General features: G+C 34.7%; 1 protein-coding gene across 8 annotated transcripts in view; it reads left to right on the top strand.

The window, feature by feature from the left end:
* The first annotated feature begins 3,790 nt into the window (after positions 1-3,790).
* LOC117409477 (ligand-dependent nuclear receptor corepressor-like protein) overlaps positions 3,791-14,168 on the top strand; it is a 45,431-nt gene continuing 35,053 nt past the window's right edge. For 7 of the 8 annotated variants that reach the window (XM_034015594.3, XM_034015591.3, XM_059005966.1 and 4 more), the window contains exon 1: positions 3,791-3,913. In XM_034015594.3, the coding sequence (XP_033871485.1) occupies positions 3,817-3,913 (97 nt within the window). In that variant the 5' untranslated portion in view covers positions 3,791-3,816. The remainder of the gene's footprint in view (positions 3,914-14,168) is intronic. The other variant, XM_034015592.3, reaches the window with a different exon arrangement.

Raw genomic sequence — 14,168 nt, 5'->3', positions numbered from 1 at the left:
TCCATTGCATGATATTTGCATTACATGATGTTCTTTAACAATTTGAAAAATGCAGTACTGATTAGTATTATTAAAAAAAAAGATTTTTGATTTAAACAATACTGTTTTTATGAGTGTAAAGCAGTTTACTGTACTGTAAACATTTTGAATTATACCATTATCTTTTGTAGCTGATTGCTACTATAGTGTGGAGTGAACTTGATCATATTGTACATTGTTATGCTATACTAGAACATGTATTGTTCTATTTATTTAAATTGTGCTTTACAACACTGACTGCCATCCTTTTATTTTGCTAACATGTGTAATTTAAATGAATACAAGGGCCACTAATATAGTTTATACACATCTTTTGTCTTTCAGACTCAGTAACCAATCAGTGCTTTTCCAATGACTCGCATGTTTTATTACATTCATTCATATGACCTCTTAAGGAAGGAGAGATTGGTAAATTGAATTCATTAGTTGCTAAAAGCAAATTTGATTAATAAATGAGAAGTAGAAAAATACATGTTTTCTAGTTTTTGGATTCTTATTAAGAACAACCTTATTTGGTTATATAGACATCTGGAGGTGTAGGACTGAATTGTTGGTCTGTATGTGTAAAATGAGCTTTGAATTTTTAAAACACAGAATATAGCTGATATACAGTATTGTAGAAGGTGAAGTAGGAATTACTGTGTAATTTAGATCAGCTTTTTCAGTTTCTGAAGCAGGAACTGTGGAGGCTATCTTATTTACTCAGCAGCACTCAGAAAATATAATGTAATGCATTTATTGAATGATTCATGTTTACAGTATGCTATATTAAGCAATCATTTTCTATATCATTATGTCCCCCTAAGTAGTTTGTCAGTTGTGAGTTTAATTTCAAAAAGATCATTTAAATGCATTTTATATTTTACAGCCTTACATTTAATACTGAGGTTTTTAAATTTATATTGTTATGACAACAAGCAGACAGTACTTTTTTTCTTAGCTGATCACTATAATATGTGCAAGGCTGCAGGTTACAGGTTTTGTCCTTTGTCCTTTTTTAGTGAAATCCAAAAGAATGTTCTAAAAATAGTCACTGTTGTGGCCTCCCTTTATGTCTTGGAACAGTTTTATTTTTGATGGTTGTCAAGCATTTAATTTAATTTTAATTTTCTTTATTGTACTTTTTCATTAATTGGAAAATACAGCCTTTTAATATCGCTTCAAACAGACTGAGCAAATATAGTGACAATAAACAAGTTGACTTTATTAGGAGTTCACCAATAAACCAGAAAAACAAGCATTAAAACAAATAAGTGTTGATACAAAATGATTTCATTTTATAGGGTGATGCAAAACTTTTGGCCATAGCTGTACAGTACATTACAAAAAACATTTGATACAAAAGTAGCTAATTGCATTGATTAGGATAATTCAATGGTTTCATAATGATTATGCTCATTAAATAATTGCTATGAAACTGTTATGTGTTTTTTTATATATTACTGGGTTATCATATAAAGTATTCCTTCAGAAGCATAATTAGGTCTTCAGGGAAAAAAAAAAAGCCAATTTAAATTGCATCTTTCATTTACATTTGGTGCTCTATGATTGTCAGTCATTTATTAGTTTCCTAAATAACACAGAATACGCTTAGTCAGGTGGCATTTTCCAGTGTTTTAATTGCCTGCTGTGACATAATTATTCTGACATTTCAGGTTTCTTTTTAACATCTGGAATTAAATATTCTGGCATCCCAGAGTGCCAAATGAAGGTGGTCAAACTGTACTGAAGATATTGGCAGTTTCTAGCTGTTAAATGAAAAGTGTTTCTTCCTCAGTCAAGTTGGTTTTGTCTGGTAATTTTCTATCAGCATATAAAACTAGAAAAAAAAAGAAAAAATATACAACTTGCCATAAATTAATCCATAAATTGATCATCTTAAATGTATTTTTTCTCCAATAACCTTGTACTGTTAATCATTTGTATGGATACAATTAAAATTAGACTAACTAAAACCCTCTGTTTGAAAGTAACAGCTAACAATGTAATCTTACTTTCCTTTGTAATTATGACCCTATTGAATTCCATTAATGGAAGCAGCACTGGAAATGTCAAGCAGCCTTGAAAGCAGAAAGGGTACAGAGATCAGGTTTCCCTTTTTAAATCTCCTCCTGTCTACTACATATTTATATATATTACGTGACACTTCAAAATATATTTTTAAAAATTGCAATATAATTATTAGTAATATAATTATTAGTATATTGGAGTAGTGGTTAGGGCTCTGGACTCTTGACTGGAAGGTTGTGGGTTCAATCCCAGGTGGGGGACACTGCTGCTGTACCCTTAAGCAAGGTACTTTACTTAGATTGCTCCAGTAAAAACCCAACTGTATAAATGGGGAATTGTATGTAAAAATAATGTGATATATTGTAACAATTGTAAGTCTGGATAAGGGCGTCACCTAAGAAATAAATAAATAATAATAATAATAATAATAATTTATTCAGTTTCAGAAACACATTTATATTGCAGTTCTCAATGTTTGGCAATGTTCATTTATTGACAGACTTAATATGGTTAACCATTTAAATTGTGCCTCAATCTTGAACTATATATTTGAATGTCTTTTTTTTTTTTTTTTTTTTTTTTTTTACATTGTAGCTGTTAAAAATAAATGGTGAAGTAAATAATACATTGTTTTTGGGAGCTGTAAATAATACTTTTTGTTCTGTCAGAATTTTGAGTTCACATTACTTTTAAGCCTTTACTTTTATTGTAATGGTGATTTTATTGCCAGTTAAAACACTATTTAGACTGCATACATGAGCAGGCCTTTGAAGATCAGCCTTGGGAGTTCCCATATGATCTAAATTACAGTCCCCTTATACTGTAGATGCAATTGAAATGCATTAGCTCTTCTGTCAGCACTGCATATAGCAAATATGAGGTTGCATGCCTGATATAAAATGTTTTACAGAGGCATTCAAAATGGAAAAGACCTACTTATTTGCAAGTAAGTTTGCGTATGCTGAAATGATTATTGTTGCTTATGAATTATTAAGTAGGCCTATAGCTTTGAATAAGTCAGTTCCAATTAAATATATTTATTTATTTCACTAGGGGTTATCATTTTCCTAACACTATCACATTTAAGCTTTGTCCTAAGGTTAAAATACCCCAGCAGAATCATGTTTGACATACAGTAATTTTCATGACAAAGACAATATATTTAATGTATTTCTTTATGTGCAATATACAATTACCAATAAAAATGTACCCTGACACTCATAATCAAATTCTAAGTAAAATAAATACCGAAACAATCTCTGTTGATGATATAATAACGGGCCACTAGGTAGCCTATGTTTCAGATCAATCCAATCATCCATGGTGTTTTTATCAAATAAATAGTAACATCACTGTGATATCTAATTGTGTTATTGTTTTACAGACATGCATTTGGTAACAGGTTTAAAAAATGTAGTTTTAAAAATGTTCATTCACTTAAAAATTTGAACTGTAGGTTATTAAATACTGAAACCCTGAATCTTCTCCTGCAATAATGTATTGCCTAGTATTCACTCTAAAAATAATAATAATAAAAATAAAAAACACCTACTGTAAATAAGTTTACACTACAGCCCACAGACAAAAATCACAAGTAGTCTGTGTAAGGGTTAAACAGCGTGGAGTTGTGTCTTGTTTTTATTGCTTCGCTCTCTGAAGCTCCTCCTCTGTTCGTGGGTGACACTTGTCAATCACATGCGTACGAGAACCTCAGTATGTAAATATTTCAAGTGACGTCACGCGTACAGCGGGAGAAGGACAGGCAGAATGGCTGCACTGTGCCGTAGCTCCAAATGCACGGCAGAGAGGAAAGGATTCCGGCGGGAACTAGATTCCTGGCGGCATACACTGGTCCACTGTGTAGGTAAGCAAATTAAACTTTTCATTTGCTTTCGATCTGTGTGCTTTGTTGCTGGTGTTATTGCGGTAAACAGTTTAAAAAAGGTTCAATACATAATCAAAATGTGCCCGTGCTGGAGTTCAATAGAATAGGTACCTTTCCTGTCTCCATTTTCTTTTGTCTTGACTCGTCGCTGTTCCGGTGGACGTCCGGTGCCCCCTCGGGAATTTTCTGCTATAGAAAAGAAATGGTTTAGCTGTAGAGTTATTCGTGAGATTTCAGCTGCATTCACATATATTTCTCATGTGTAAAGTTGGGACTGGGTTGTCTACAGCTTTAAGAGGGGAGTCGTGCGGTGACGGTTGGGATTTGAAGTTTTTTTTTTTTTTTTTTGAAAATCCTTGTTAATTCAGCTGCCATGGAGACGGTGGATTTTTGGCCAGAGAGGAAGGGTAGTGTGCACGAGCCCTAACTGCCATCCTAAATTCCGGGATCACGTGTTCGCTTTGCTTTATAAACAGCACAGCCCCCTTTATCTAACGTTATCTGAAGTTTGTATTTGAAGGGGGGTGTATTTCTGCGCATTGTTATCTATTGTTGCCATGTCCCACGTTTCTAACCACTGCTGAATTATCTATACGGTTTCTTCCATGTATTGTATCCATAGCTTAACCTTTTGACATACAGTTGTAAAACTCGTTTTCAGAAGGAGTTATTGTGTTTGAGGTTGGGTTATCATTAGTTGAACTTATTTACAGTGACAGCAATGGTGGTGAATGTTATTAAGAGGGTCTTGCATTTTAATGGCAAAAGCGAATGTAGAAACATCTGCGCATACTTGCCAGCAACACCCGTGCGAGTCAAGTGCAATTCTGTGTAGTGCAACTTGTTTATTTTAATTTATTTTGATGTTTGTTATACAAACAGCACGATTGACATTTTTAAAATTTTACAAATGCACCTTTTTATGTATGTCGGGGCAGCAGTGTGGAGTAGTGGTTAGGGCACTGGACTCTTGACCGGAGGGTTGTGGGTTCAATCCCCAGTGGGGGACACTGCTGTTGTACCCTTGAGCAAGGTACTTTTCCTAGATTGCTCCAGTAAAAACCCAACTGTATAAATGGGCAATTGTATGTAAAAAAATAATGTATAATGTGATATCGTAACAATTGTAAGTCGCCCTGGATAAGGGCGTCTGCTAAGAAATGAATAATAATAATAATAATGTCTGACATTTGTCACAGTCTGGAGCTCAGGAAGGAGGTTTAGTTGGTGAAATATAACAATTCCTCAATGAATACTACCTCTAATTTAAGGATGTGCATTTTGGTACATTTTTTTATGAACGTTTAAATGCTATGCAGCAGTGTCGGCGTTCAAACCATATCTACACACACACACTCTTTATATTGCGTTCTGATGTATGCTGACAGTCCTGGTTAGTATTTTCTAAGCAAAGAAACCCTACATAAGCTAATAACGTTTTAAGAAAGCAAAGACTTAATTACAACGTTTAAAATGTATTATACCTACATCATCCTTGGTGCCTAAAATCTGTATGTTTGATCTAAGATTTTAAAGACTTTTAAGCTGCTTGATGTCTTTGTGTAAATTGTTTTATTCGTTTTGGGGGTATTACATGGTGTAGGCTGACACTAGGCCACTTTGACTTTTTCACGTCAAATTATAAAGCCCATGGTGCAAATCACCCACCCCAATTTCATGTACCCAGTATGTCAGCAAATAGTGATACCCAGGCAAAAGTATATATTCTGAATCTGCACAAAATAAGGATTTTAGGGATGGGTAACATTAAAATTTCCAGTCAATGGTTTGTTACCCATAATCCTTCTGCAATCTGAGATAATGTCATTGTATGTAGTACAAATCACTTGTCTGTCAAAATATTTGGACCTCTGAATCTGACAGCTTTTGTTTCATTGTTGAAAAAAGTGTTTCTGAATTCCTTGGAGTGTCCTGAGTTCAATTATATCAAATATGTGCACCTTTACATACATTTTCAGGCGTTTACCTGCCCTAGACTGACACCAGGCCACTTTGGCTTTTCTACTTTGAACTATGCAGCCTATAGTACCCACCTCGATTTCATGTGCCCAGTACACCACCGAAGAATGAGATACCCTGACAAAAGTATGTATTTTCTGAATCTGCACAAAATAAGGATTTTAGAAATAGGTAACATAGCATCTCCCTTAAATGGTTTGTTACCCATAAGCCTTCTGGAGTCGGAGGTAATTTTGCCGCATGAAGTAAACAAGTGTTTTTTACTACCTTTGCTTACATTGGTTTGTTTTGAAGGTTTATTTAGTCCTTCCAGTACTCATGTACTGTGTGGTACTTTTCAAAACACTCCTCCAAACAGAGGCCTGTCTTAGAGGGACAGCGTGGATAGTAGTACCGTTTATCCCTCCGTATGCTCTTGCAGGAACATACACAGCACCTTTTTTTGAGGACAGGCTTTTCTCCCAGACTGTGGCAGCATTCAAATAAAATGCTGTTCATTAAGCCTTGCCACAGTTTCTGATGTTTCAGTCTCTAGTACTTCTTGTGTATGAACAAAAGGCTGGAGATCACAGAGGTCTGAAATAAAAGAAATGTGAGCTGAAGCTCTGGTGCCGTACTTAGGTACACTATGTAGGATTGTACAATGAGATCTGGACCATGTACATGCCAAGCTTCTTATACCATTATACCTTGGTCTTCCTTGCAGCATTGTACAGCTCCAGCATCTGGTCTGACCTATCCACTCCTCCCAAATATTTGTTGTATTTTTTTTTAAATGGATGAGGACACAAAAAGCCAATGAAACCAACAATTACAATCAATTTATTTTATTTTTTGCAGTAGAAAAAAATGATATCCTGAAAGGGTTAGAGAGGTGAGGGAGAGGAGAAAAAAAAAAATACTAATCTAAATGGAATTTTTTTTTCTTTTCAAATGCAGAAAAATCAGATACATTTTGAATAAAATTGTCACTTGTATGTGAATTATTATAAAATAAATACAAATGGGAGATGGTAGACAAATAAAATTAGTCAAAAAAATATATTTTAATAAGCGGATCAATCAAAAATTAGCTGAATTCGTTTCTCTCCAACACCAACTAACCTAGACTCCTGTGCAACGTACAGGAACTCTGACAAAAAAAAACATGTGGTTCCTTTTGAACCTCTGATTGCTGACCTCAAACGTCGCTAGGGCTGGGACAATGCATCGATACATCGAATCCTTGGAATAACCATCGATGGTTGGAAAAAAAAAAAAAACGCATCAATCAGTTCATTAATAGGACCGTTTTTTATTTGGACCGGCAAAATTTACGCTCTTATTCCTTGCCTTTCCTTTGGTTCCTTTAAATAATAATAATAATAATAATAAACCTCCCGCCCACTACGCAGCACGTACGTTTTCAGAGTAAGCGTGACAACAACAACAAAAAAAAACATAGAGAAGACACTAGAGGTTAGATTGTCGATTTTCATTTAATTTTAAATAATGCCGTCAGACCTGTTAGTATAGTAGAGGGAGCTGGGTTTAAAAATCTGATTGCGAATCTTGCTCTGGGCTATGAAATGCCCTGTCGAAAGACAGTCTCCAAATTCATTACTCTGGATCACCAACATGCAAAGGAAAAGCTTTGCTCAAGAAGCATTTAATAGTCACCTGCCATTACGTTAAGCAAAACTGGGAAGTATTAGTGACACGAACATTTCATATTGCTGCACTGTTTTTATACATTTGTTTATATATAGGGCTTAATTTAGTAATTTTATTTGATCTAATTTTGTTATTTTTTTTCTTTCAAACAACTTAATGGGCTTTTAAATAGGCCAAGCCTTCATTTTTCAAGTACATACAAGATTGCAACATGTTAATAAGCAACAAATCTTTATTAAAGCTATAATGATAAATAAAGCATTCTGCTGGACACACTATTACAATCGTTACGACGAGTAACTGTGTTTAAATTAATAAAGATGAGTCGCTTTGGCATTTAAATGAAAAAGTAAGACTTATCATTTAAAAGCCCATTTAGTTGTTTCATAGAAAAAAAGAAAAAAATTACTATGAAAGTGTTTCTCAGTTGTGATTGAGATACACAAATGGATTAACAGCTGTCAATTGTAGGACTGCTAAATCGATTTTTCGATCGATTCCTTTCCTCATTATGTACATCGATTATAAATACTGGATATTTAAGTTTATCAACGAAATTGCACCGAACGCCCTGCCTTGTTATTTACAGTATTTCTGCCACAGACAAGCAGTGGGCGTTCTCTTCTTTTCCTGCTCATGTTAACTAGCATCTGATTTGCTGGTCCCATCCTACCAGCGAATCAGTTTTGAAAATGCTTTGTAAGTACTCCCTTCTGTGTATTCACTGTATAAACAAACAAAAACAAAAAAAGAGTGCTGCCTTGAGTCCAGAGCAGGACGACAGGCTTCCTGGCAAACAGCTTGTAAATAATTTGTGCACATTGAAGATAACTGACTGTATATAGTTTGCGTTTCTTTGGAGTTTCAAAATTAACTGTTATATAATGAATATTTAACAATTAGGCCTAGTTTAAAAATAAATAAACGATCGGTGTGATGGTAAACGCAATTTTGGAGTAAAGATCAGCTAGCGGGTATGCATGTTGTGGTAAGTAAATCATTTTATTATTATTATTATTATTTATTATTATTATTATTATTATTATTATTATTATTATTATGTCTTGGGCAGGGATTTCCGCATTGTGTTTCACAGATAGTGAAGGTTAGGTGGTACAGTATTAACAATATGCAATGCGTGAATAACCACGGCGGATTGAACTTCATGCGGATATTCTCCCACAGTTTTCAAGACATAGCCCTTGTCATACCTGTCTCTACAGTAGAATGCAAACATGGTTTCAGTGCTCAAAATCGCATTCTCAACTCGGAGAAGCCGTTTAACTGAAGCACACAGAGAAGACTTGATGATTCTTTCGCTGGAGAGCCCTGACATTGAACATTTTAACTTCACACAAGCAATTGAAATCTTCACTGGTACTGCAGAAAGGCGCACATTTTGATTTAAAACGGGTAACATTTTTTATTATTTTTAATTTATACTAAAAGAATGAACATTCATAGTACACTGATGTACTTTGACTGTTTTTAAAGGATTTTGGTCACATTTTTTCATGTTTTTTCCCCTATTATATGCGCCACTGTTGCTAAGAAAGAACTGCTGCCGCTAAACTGCTCTATACTCACTCTTCTCCTAAAGAATACAATTGTGATATTTTGTGAAAGCTATCAGATAGGATTTTCTTAGTTGACTCAAGAGAACATTTCTAATTAAGAAATAGAGGTTGCAGTGACAAATATTCCACGATCATACCTCAAGAGAGCGTTGAGTTTTTTTTTTACAGTTTTGTGTTGTAATAATTTTTTTGTTTGGTTAGAAATATAAACACATCTGCTAATATGTATAGAGCGTTATTAGCCTTTATTAGTTCGGCTTGCCGTTTGTACAAATAACTGATTTAATATTGAAAATGCAAATTCTGAAGGGGTGGGACGTACAATTTTAGACATGTGCATTTCAGGAACTTATGAACAAAAAAGCTAACGCGACCTCTGAATATTTCTTCTGTGTTAAGTTGATAGTTCATAGGCATATCCCTCGGCAAGTATAGGGTTTTGTAGTTGTCATAAAAAAAATAAAATAAATAAAAAACATTTAAAAAATAATTTAATCCAGATTCTGCTTCACCGGCATAAATTGGCTATCTGACATTCTTCTGAAAAATAATTGTGCTTCAACCACTCAACCATGATCGAGGAACATGCAGTGCTATCCAAGAAAAACTAACCCACTAGTACATCTGGACTCTATTCAAGAACTTCCATTTTTTTCTTTTTCAAATTTAATTTTAGAATAACCTATAACCTAGGAAATGTATTGAATTTCCTTCCTAGTCGTTGTAAATAACATTGTAAATAATTCGTTACAAGAAGTTTGGGTTATATTTAGTTTTTTTAGCTCCAGGAAATGCACCAGTAAATATCCTCCGGATTCCTAGAGTAATGGCTGTGTTTCCATGCAGCTTGGAAAGTCGTCACTCTCTCTCCACGATCATTATTTATGTGACGTAGCACACGCATACCACACACGTTCCACATGTTCTAGGAAGTACGCATCTAAAAAAATTGTATGACTTCAAAGGAAGGGTAAATTGCCTTCTCATGCTAAAAAGCTATACAGTTGACCAAAAACTTTATATTTTGTTGCATGGAAACTTGTCCGCAAGTCATACATTATGATTGCGAGACTTCAGCAGTGAAAATCCCATTTTTGTGCCGTAACCTCGTGCTACTTTCTACTATAACTGAAGGCCGTACCAAGCAATCCTATTGACAAGCTTCTTTAACCAAATAGGAACATTGACAAGCTTCTTTAACCAAATAGGAACATTGACAAGCTTCTTTAAACAAATAGGAACAAAATAAGCATACAGAATGAGGAGCTTAGTGTTTTGGTTTGTTTTTACTTTTTTTTCAGATTATTGCCATTGCTTTATAGTCAAGTTGTTTTATAAGCAAGGTTATGAAAAATACTGAAGCTACTACGAATAAAATACCCTTTGCAATAAATACATAAATAAATGATAAAAACTGTCTACGTATTTTGTTATCTTTGTGATTGGTCATCACATAGCTGATTGCTTTAGCCTGGACTTTTTTGTCCTTTAGCAGTAATAAGACGCAATTCATTGTACTCTAGCCTTAAGCAGCATTTATCATGGGTACTTTACCACAGGAGGAAGAAAAGTGACGTTTGTACCAAAATATGTATTAAATTAGCAGAGCTGTGTTATTGCTGCGGGCTACCGACAACATCAGGCTTGAGCCTAATTCACGGAGCAAGATTTGTTTTAAAAGTACGAAAACATGAAAAAAAAACAAAAAAACTTTGTTCTGAATTGTTGTACTGCTTTTAGAATGAAATACTCACCTATAGGTACCAAAACGGACTCGGGGTTACTGAATGAGAAAGTTTCATAAAGAGTTTTGCTTTTATACAGTTAAACTGTTAATGCAAAAGCTTTATTTTTACAGTTGGTTATTAGTTATCAACATTGAAAATTGTCAAACACCTTAAATTAAGTGTTTGAAAATTGTGAAAATGGCCCTTAGTCCTTGAAATTTGTTTCAGAAAAACGGTATGAACCCTGTATTTACAACATCTGATTGAGTTAAGCAGAGATTGTATATTTTTGCAGCTGAGGTTCTATAAAACGAATATATTATGGCAAATGGGCATACATGTAAAAGGATTGAGTAACATTTCAAAAACGAGCCTCGTGTAATTTATCAAGTTGATCCATTTGGTAAAATGACAAGTTGTAAGAAGTCATCTCTGAATTTATTTTTCTACAAAGTCAAGTTTAAATATGCTTCTGAAAGTTGTCTAAAATGGCTCAGAATGCATCGGAGATAATGTACAACCCCAGAGCTTCATGGGGCCTAGATGGGCCCCAGGCCAAAAGATTGATTTTGCTCCAGGATTTTCAGTCAAAAAGATAATTGGCCACTTTGCACTTGAAGACATTTGTTTTAATAACAATCTAATTTCAAACCAAGCATACGCTACCTTTAGGCACAAACAGTACCTTTAGTTTAGAAAAGTAATGACCATTTATTCTGGCTATTGGTAAAATAAGTCCTGTAATGGGTGTTAATGTATTGCAGGATACAAAAATAACTGCAACATGGGGAGTGAAGTCTTGTATGTTGTGCTGACACTATAACCGAGTTTAGTCAACTAAGACCCCGTTCACAGTGCCATCTTTTCTCATATGTGAATGCGCCAAAAAAGAAAAGGCAGCCCAGAGCTGGCCCAGATTTAGGCCGCTGTTTCAGTCCGGTCCAGGGCCTGCAATCCGGGACCAGGGACGGTCTTTACATATGTATGAACGCAAAGCTGCCTTTCGTATCACATTACCAATTTGATTTTCTATGATAACATGGAAAAATACGGATTTTCTGAGATTTTTTTGTTTTACGTTTGAGAAGGGGCAAAAAACATGCAAGGCTTTTTTGTTTGTTTGACCAAATCAATACACATACCATATACAGGGATTGAAATTAACACCTGCCAAACACGTGTTAATTTGGTCTGTGGTGGGTAAATTTCACATACTTATACACCACAGTGGCGGGTACGTTTTTGTACACTTAACATTATGAATACCAGCGGCTCTGTGCCAGTGGTGTGAATTTGCGACAGACCGCTGTACCTTTAAACAGAAGCTGTTGGCTAAAACAAGAAGAAACTTAAAATTGTCACCACAATAAGCACCACGTCTTCTACTTTAGATTGGTCTATTTAATATATGCTGTCATTCAAGTTTTTTTTTTTTTTTTTTTTTTTTAAATCAAATCGCATTTGAAAGTGATGTTGCTGACAATCAAACAAAACATAGAAGGAGGTGGTGCTTGCGCTGTGAAGTGATAGGACTAGTTTTCCATACAGTCCTTCAGCATCTCTCTCGTTTAAGAAGGTTAGTTTCTGATATTTACTTAATTAAATCTAAAAGGATTTTTATTTACAGCTTCTGTTAATAAGATAGTATAAATATTATCCTATGTCATTCGTCTTAGATGTAAATCGCTTTTACTGCTTACTGCTAAATTAGTTGAAGTAATGTTTTACATGTTTTTTTTTTTCCTGATTGATTTACGGTAAAGTCAAATATTATTTAAATATGTGTGGAAAATATTTGTGTGAAGGGCATAGCAGGCAGCTTGTCAGATTGAGTGCCGCGGGAAACTTACACAGGTTCGAAACAAACCCCCTCAAAGACATCTTGGGCTGTACTGCCTTTCTCTCCGTGTTACTTTTTACAAATAAAAATGCCACCACAGAACAGCAAAAACAGTTCAGAAAAAGTTGGTGAAAATGCTGAATTTATTTTCGCTGATGAAAATAAGATTGCCCTGGCAGTGCTGTCTGTTTGTCTTGAATTACTCCTCTTGTTTATTTTTTTTATTTTTAAAATGGCAAAAAAATACACTGCACTGCAGGCTGTTGGTCTTCTATTTGCTGACCAAGATAGCGAGCCCGATAGTTGTGATCCTCAGCACAGTTTAGCTAGCGAGACAGGAAGAGACGAGGTAGGAGAGGGGGGAAAAAAACAGCAGCAAAAAAACATCTTCAAACATCTTCAAATGCTTCAGATGCAGTCATGCAGAAGCAGCTAACACAACCGCATAGCAACGACATAACTAAATTACAACATTCCAGCAACGTCATTAAAAGGTTGTGTCTTATTTTAGAATAAAATTCCATTGTATTGTTCACCCCCAAGTGTAAAGCGAAAGTATTAATTTTGTAAAATTTTTTTATACATTGGTAAACAAGGATATGCAAAATGTTGGAAAATGAACAAGCAGAAGAACGAATCTGCATTGAAAAACACAATTGCATCTACCACTGTTAATAATAATAAAGCGAAGATGACCATATTCATTGTTTTAAAGAAGGGGAACCATGCACATCTCGGAGCTACTGTCCATAATAGATTTTAAAACCAGCTTTGAAGCTTTTTTTGGGCATGCTCAAAGTAAGCCAAATTAAAATTTGCTTTTTTCTGATATTAACAGGGTTACCTTTTTAGTGTATTTTAGTGTGTTTTTATTTTTATTAACTATTTCATGAATTGGTAAGCACACTGTACAGCCATTTGGGTGTACTGGCGGGAACATCCAGTATGACGCGCATTCTATTATTATTCATAACCCAGCGTTTGTTTACAGTACTTCGCAGTAGCCCCGGCGCCTATTGGAGACAGGCGTTTATTTGAGACCCAGAAATTATTGGAAGTTTTACGGTAATACACACCACAGTATATATTATCTGAAATGTTTATTTTGTTTGATTTTTTTCATCCATTTCTGTCATGACTGGTTTACCGTGAACATGTCTTAATGTTTTAGATTTTTGCTGTATATTTGGTTGTACAAAGCATCTCTCTCCAGTACAGGTCCTGTCATTGTGAGTTGTCAGGATATAAGTACAAATTATTCTGTCAGGTATTAAATTTACTGCTCAAAAATGTTGACATTCTTGTGTGGGTTAGTACTAATGGCATTTGCTTGTACCTAAGTATTTGCTAACCACAATATCTACGTTAATTGCCTCCTATCCCAGGGAGAACATTTTATATTTTTGAAAACGTAGCTGCAATGAAAGTTGCAAGGAAATAACAGGGCGGTTGCTGTG

Source organism: Acipenser ruthenus, chromosome 2, assembly GCF_902713425.1.
Source record: "Acipenser ruthenus chromosome 2, fAciRut3.2 maternal haplotype, whole genome shotgun sequence".
In the NCBI taxonomy this organism is placed as follows: Eukaryota; Metazoa; Chordata; class Actinopteri; order Acipenseriformes; family Acipenseridae; genus Acipenser; species Acipenser ruthenus.
This window is presented reverse-complemented; position numbering and strand designations above follow the sequence as displayed.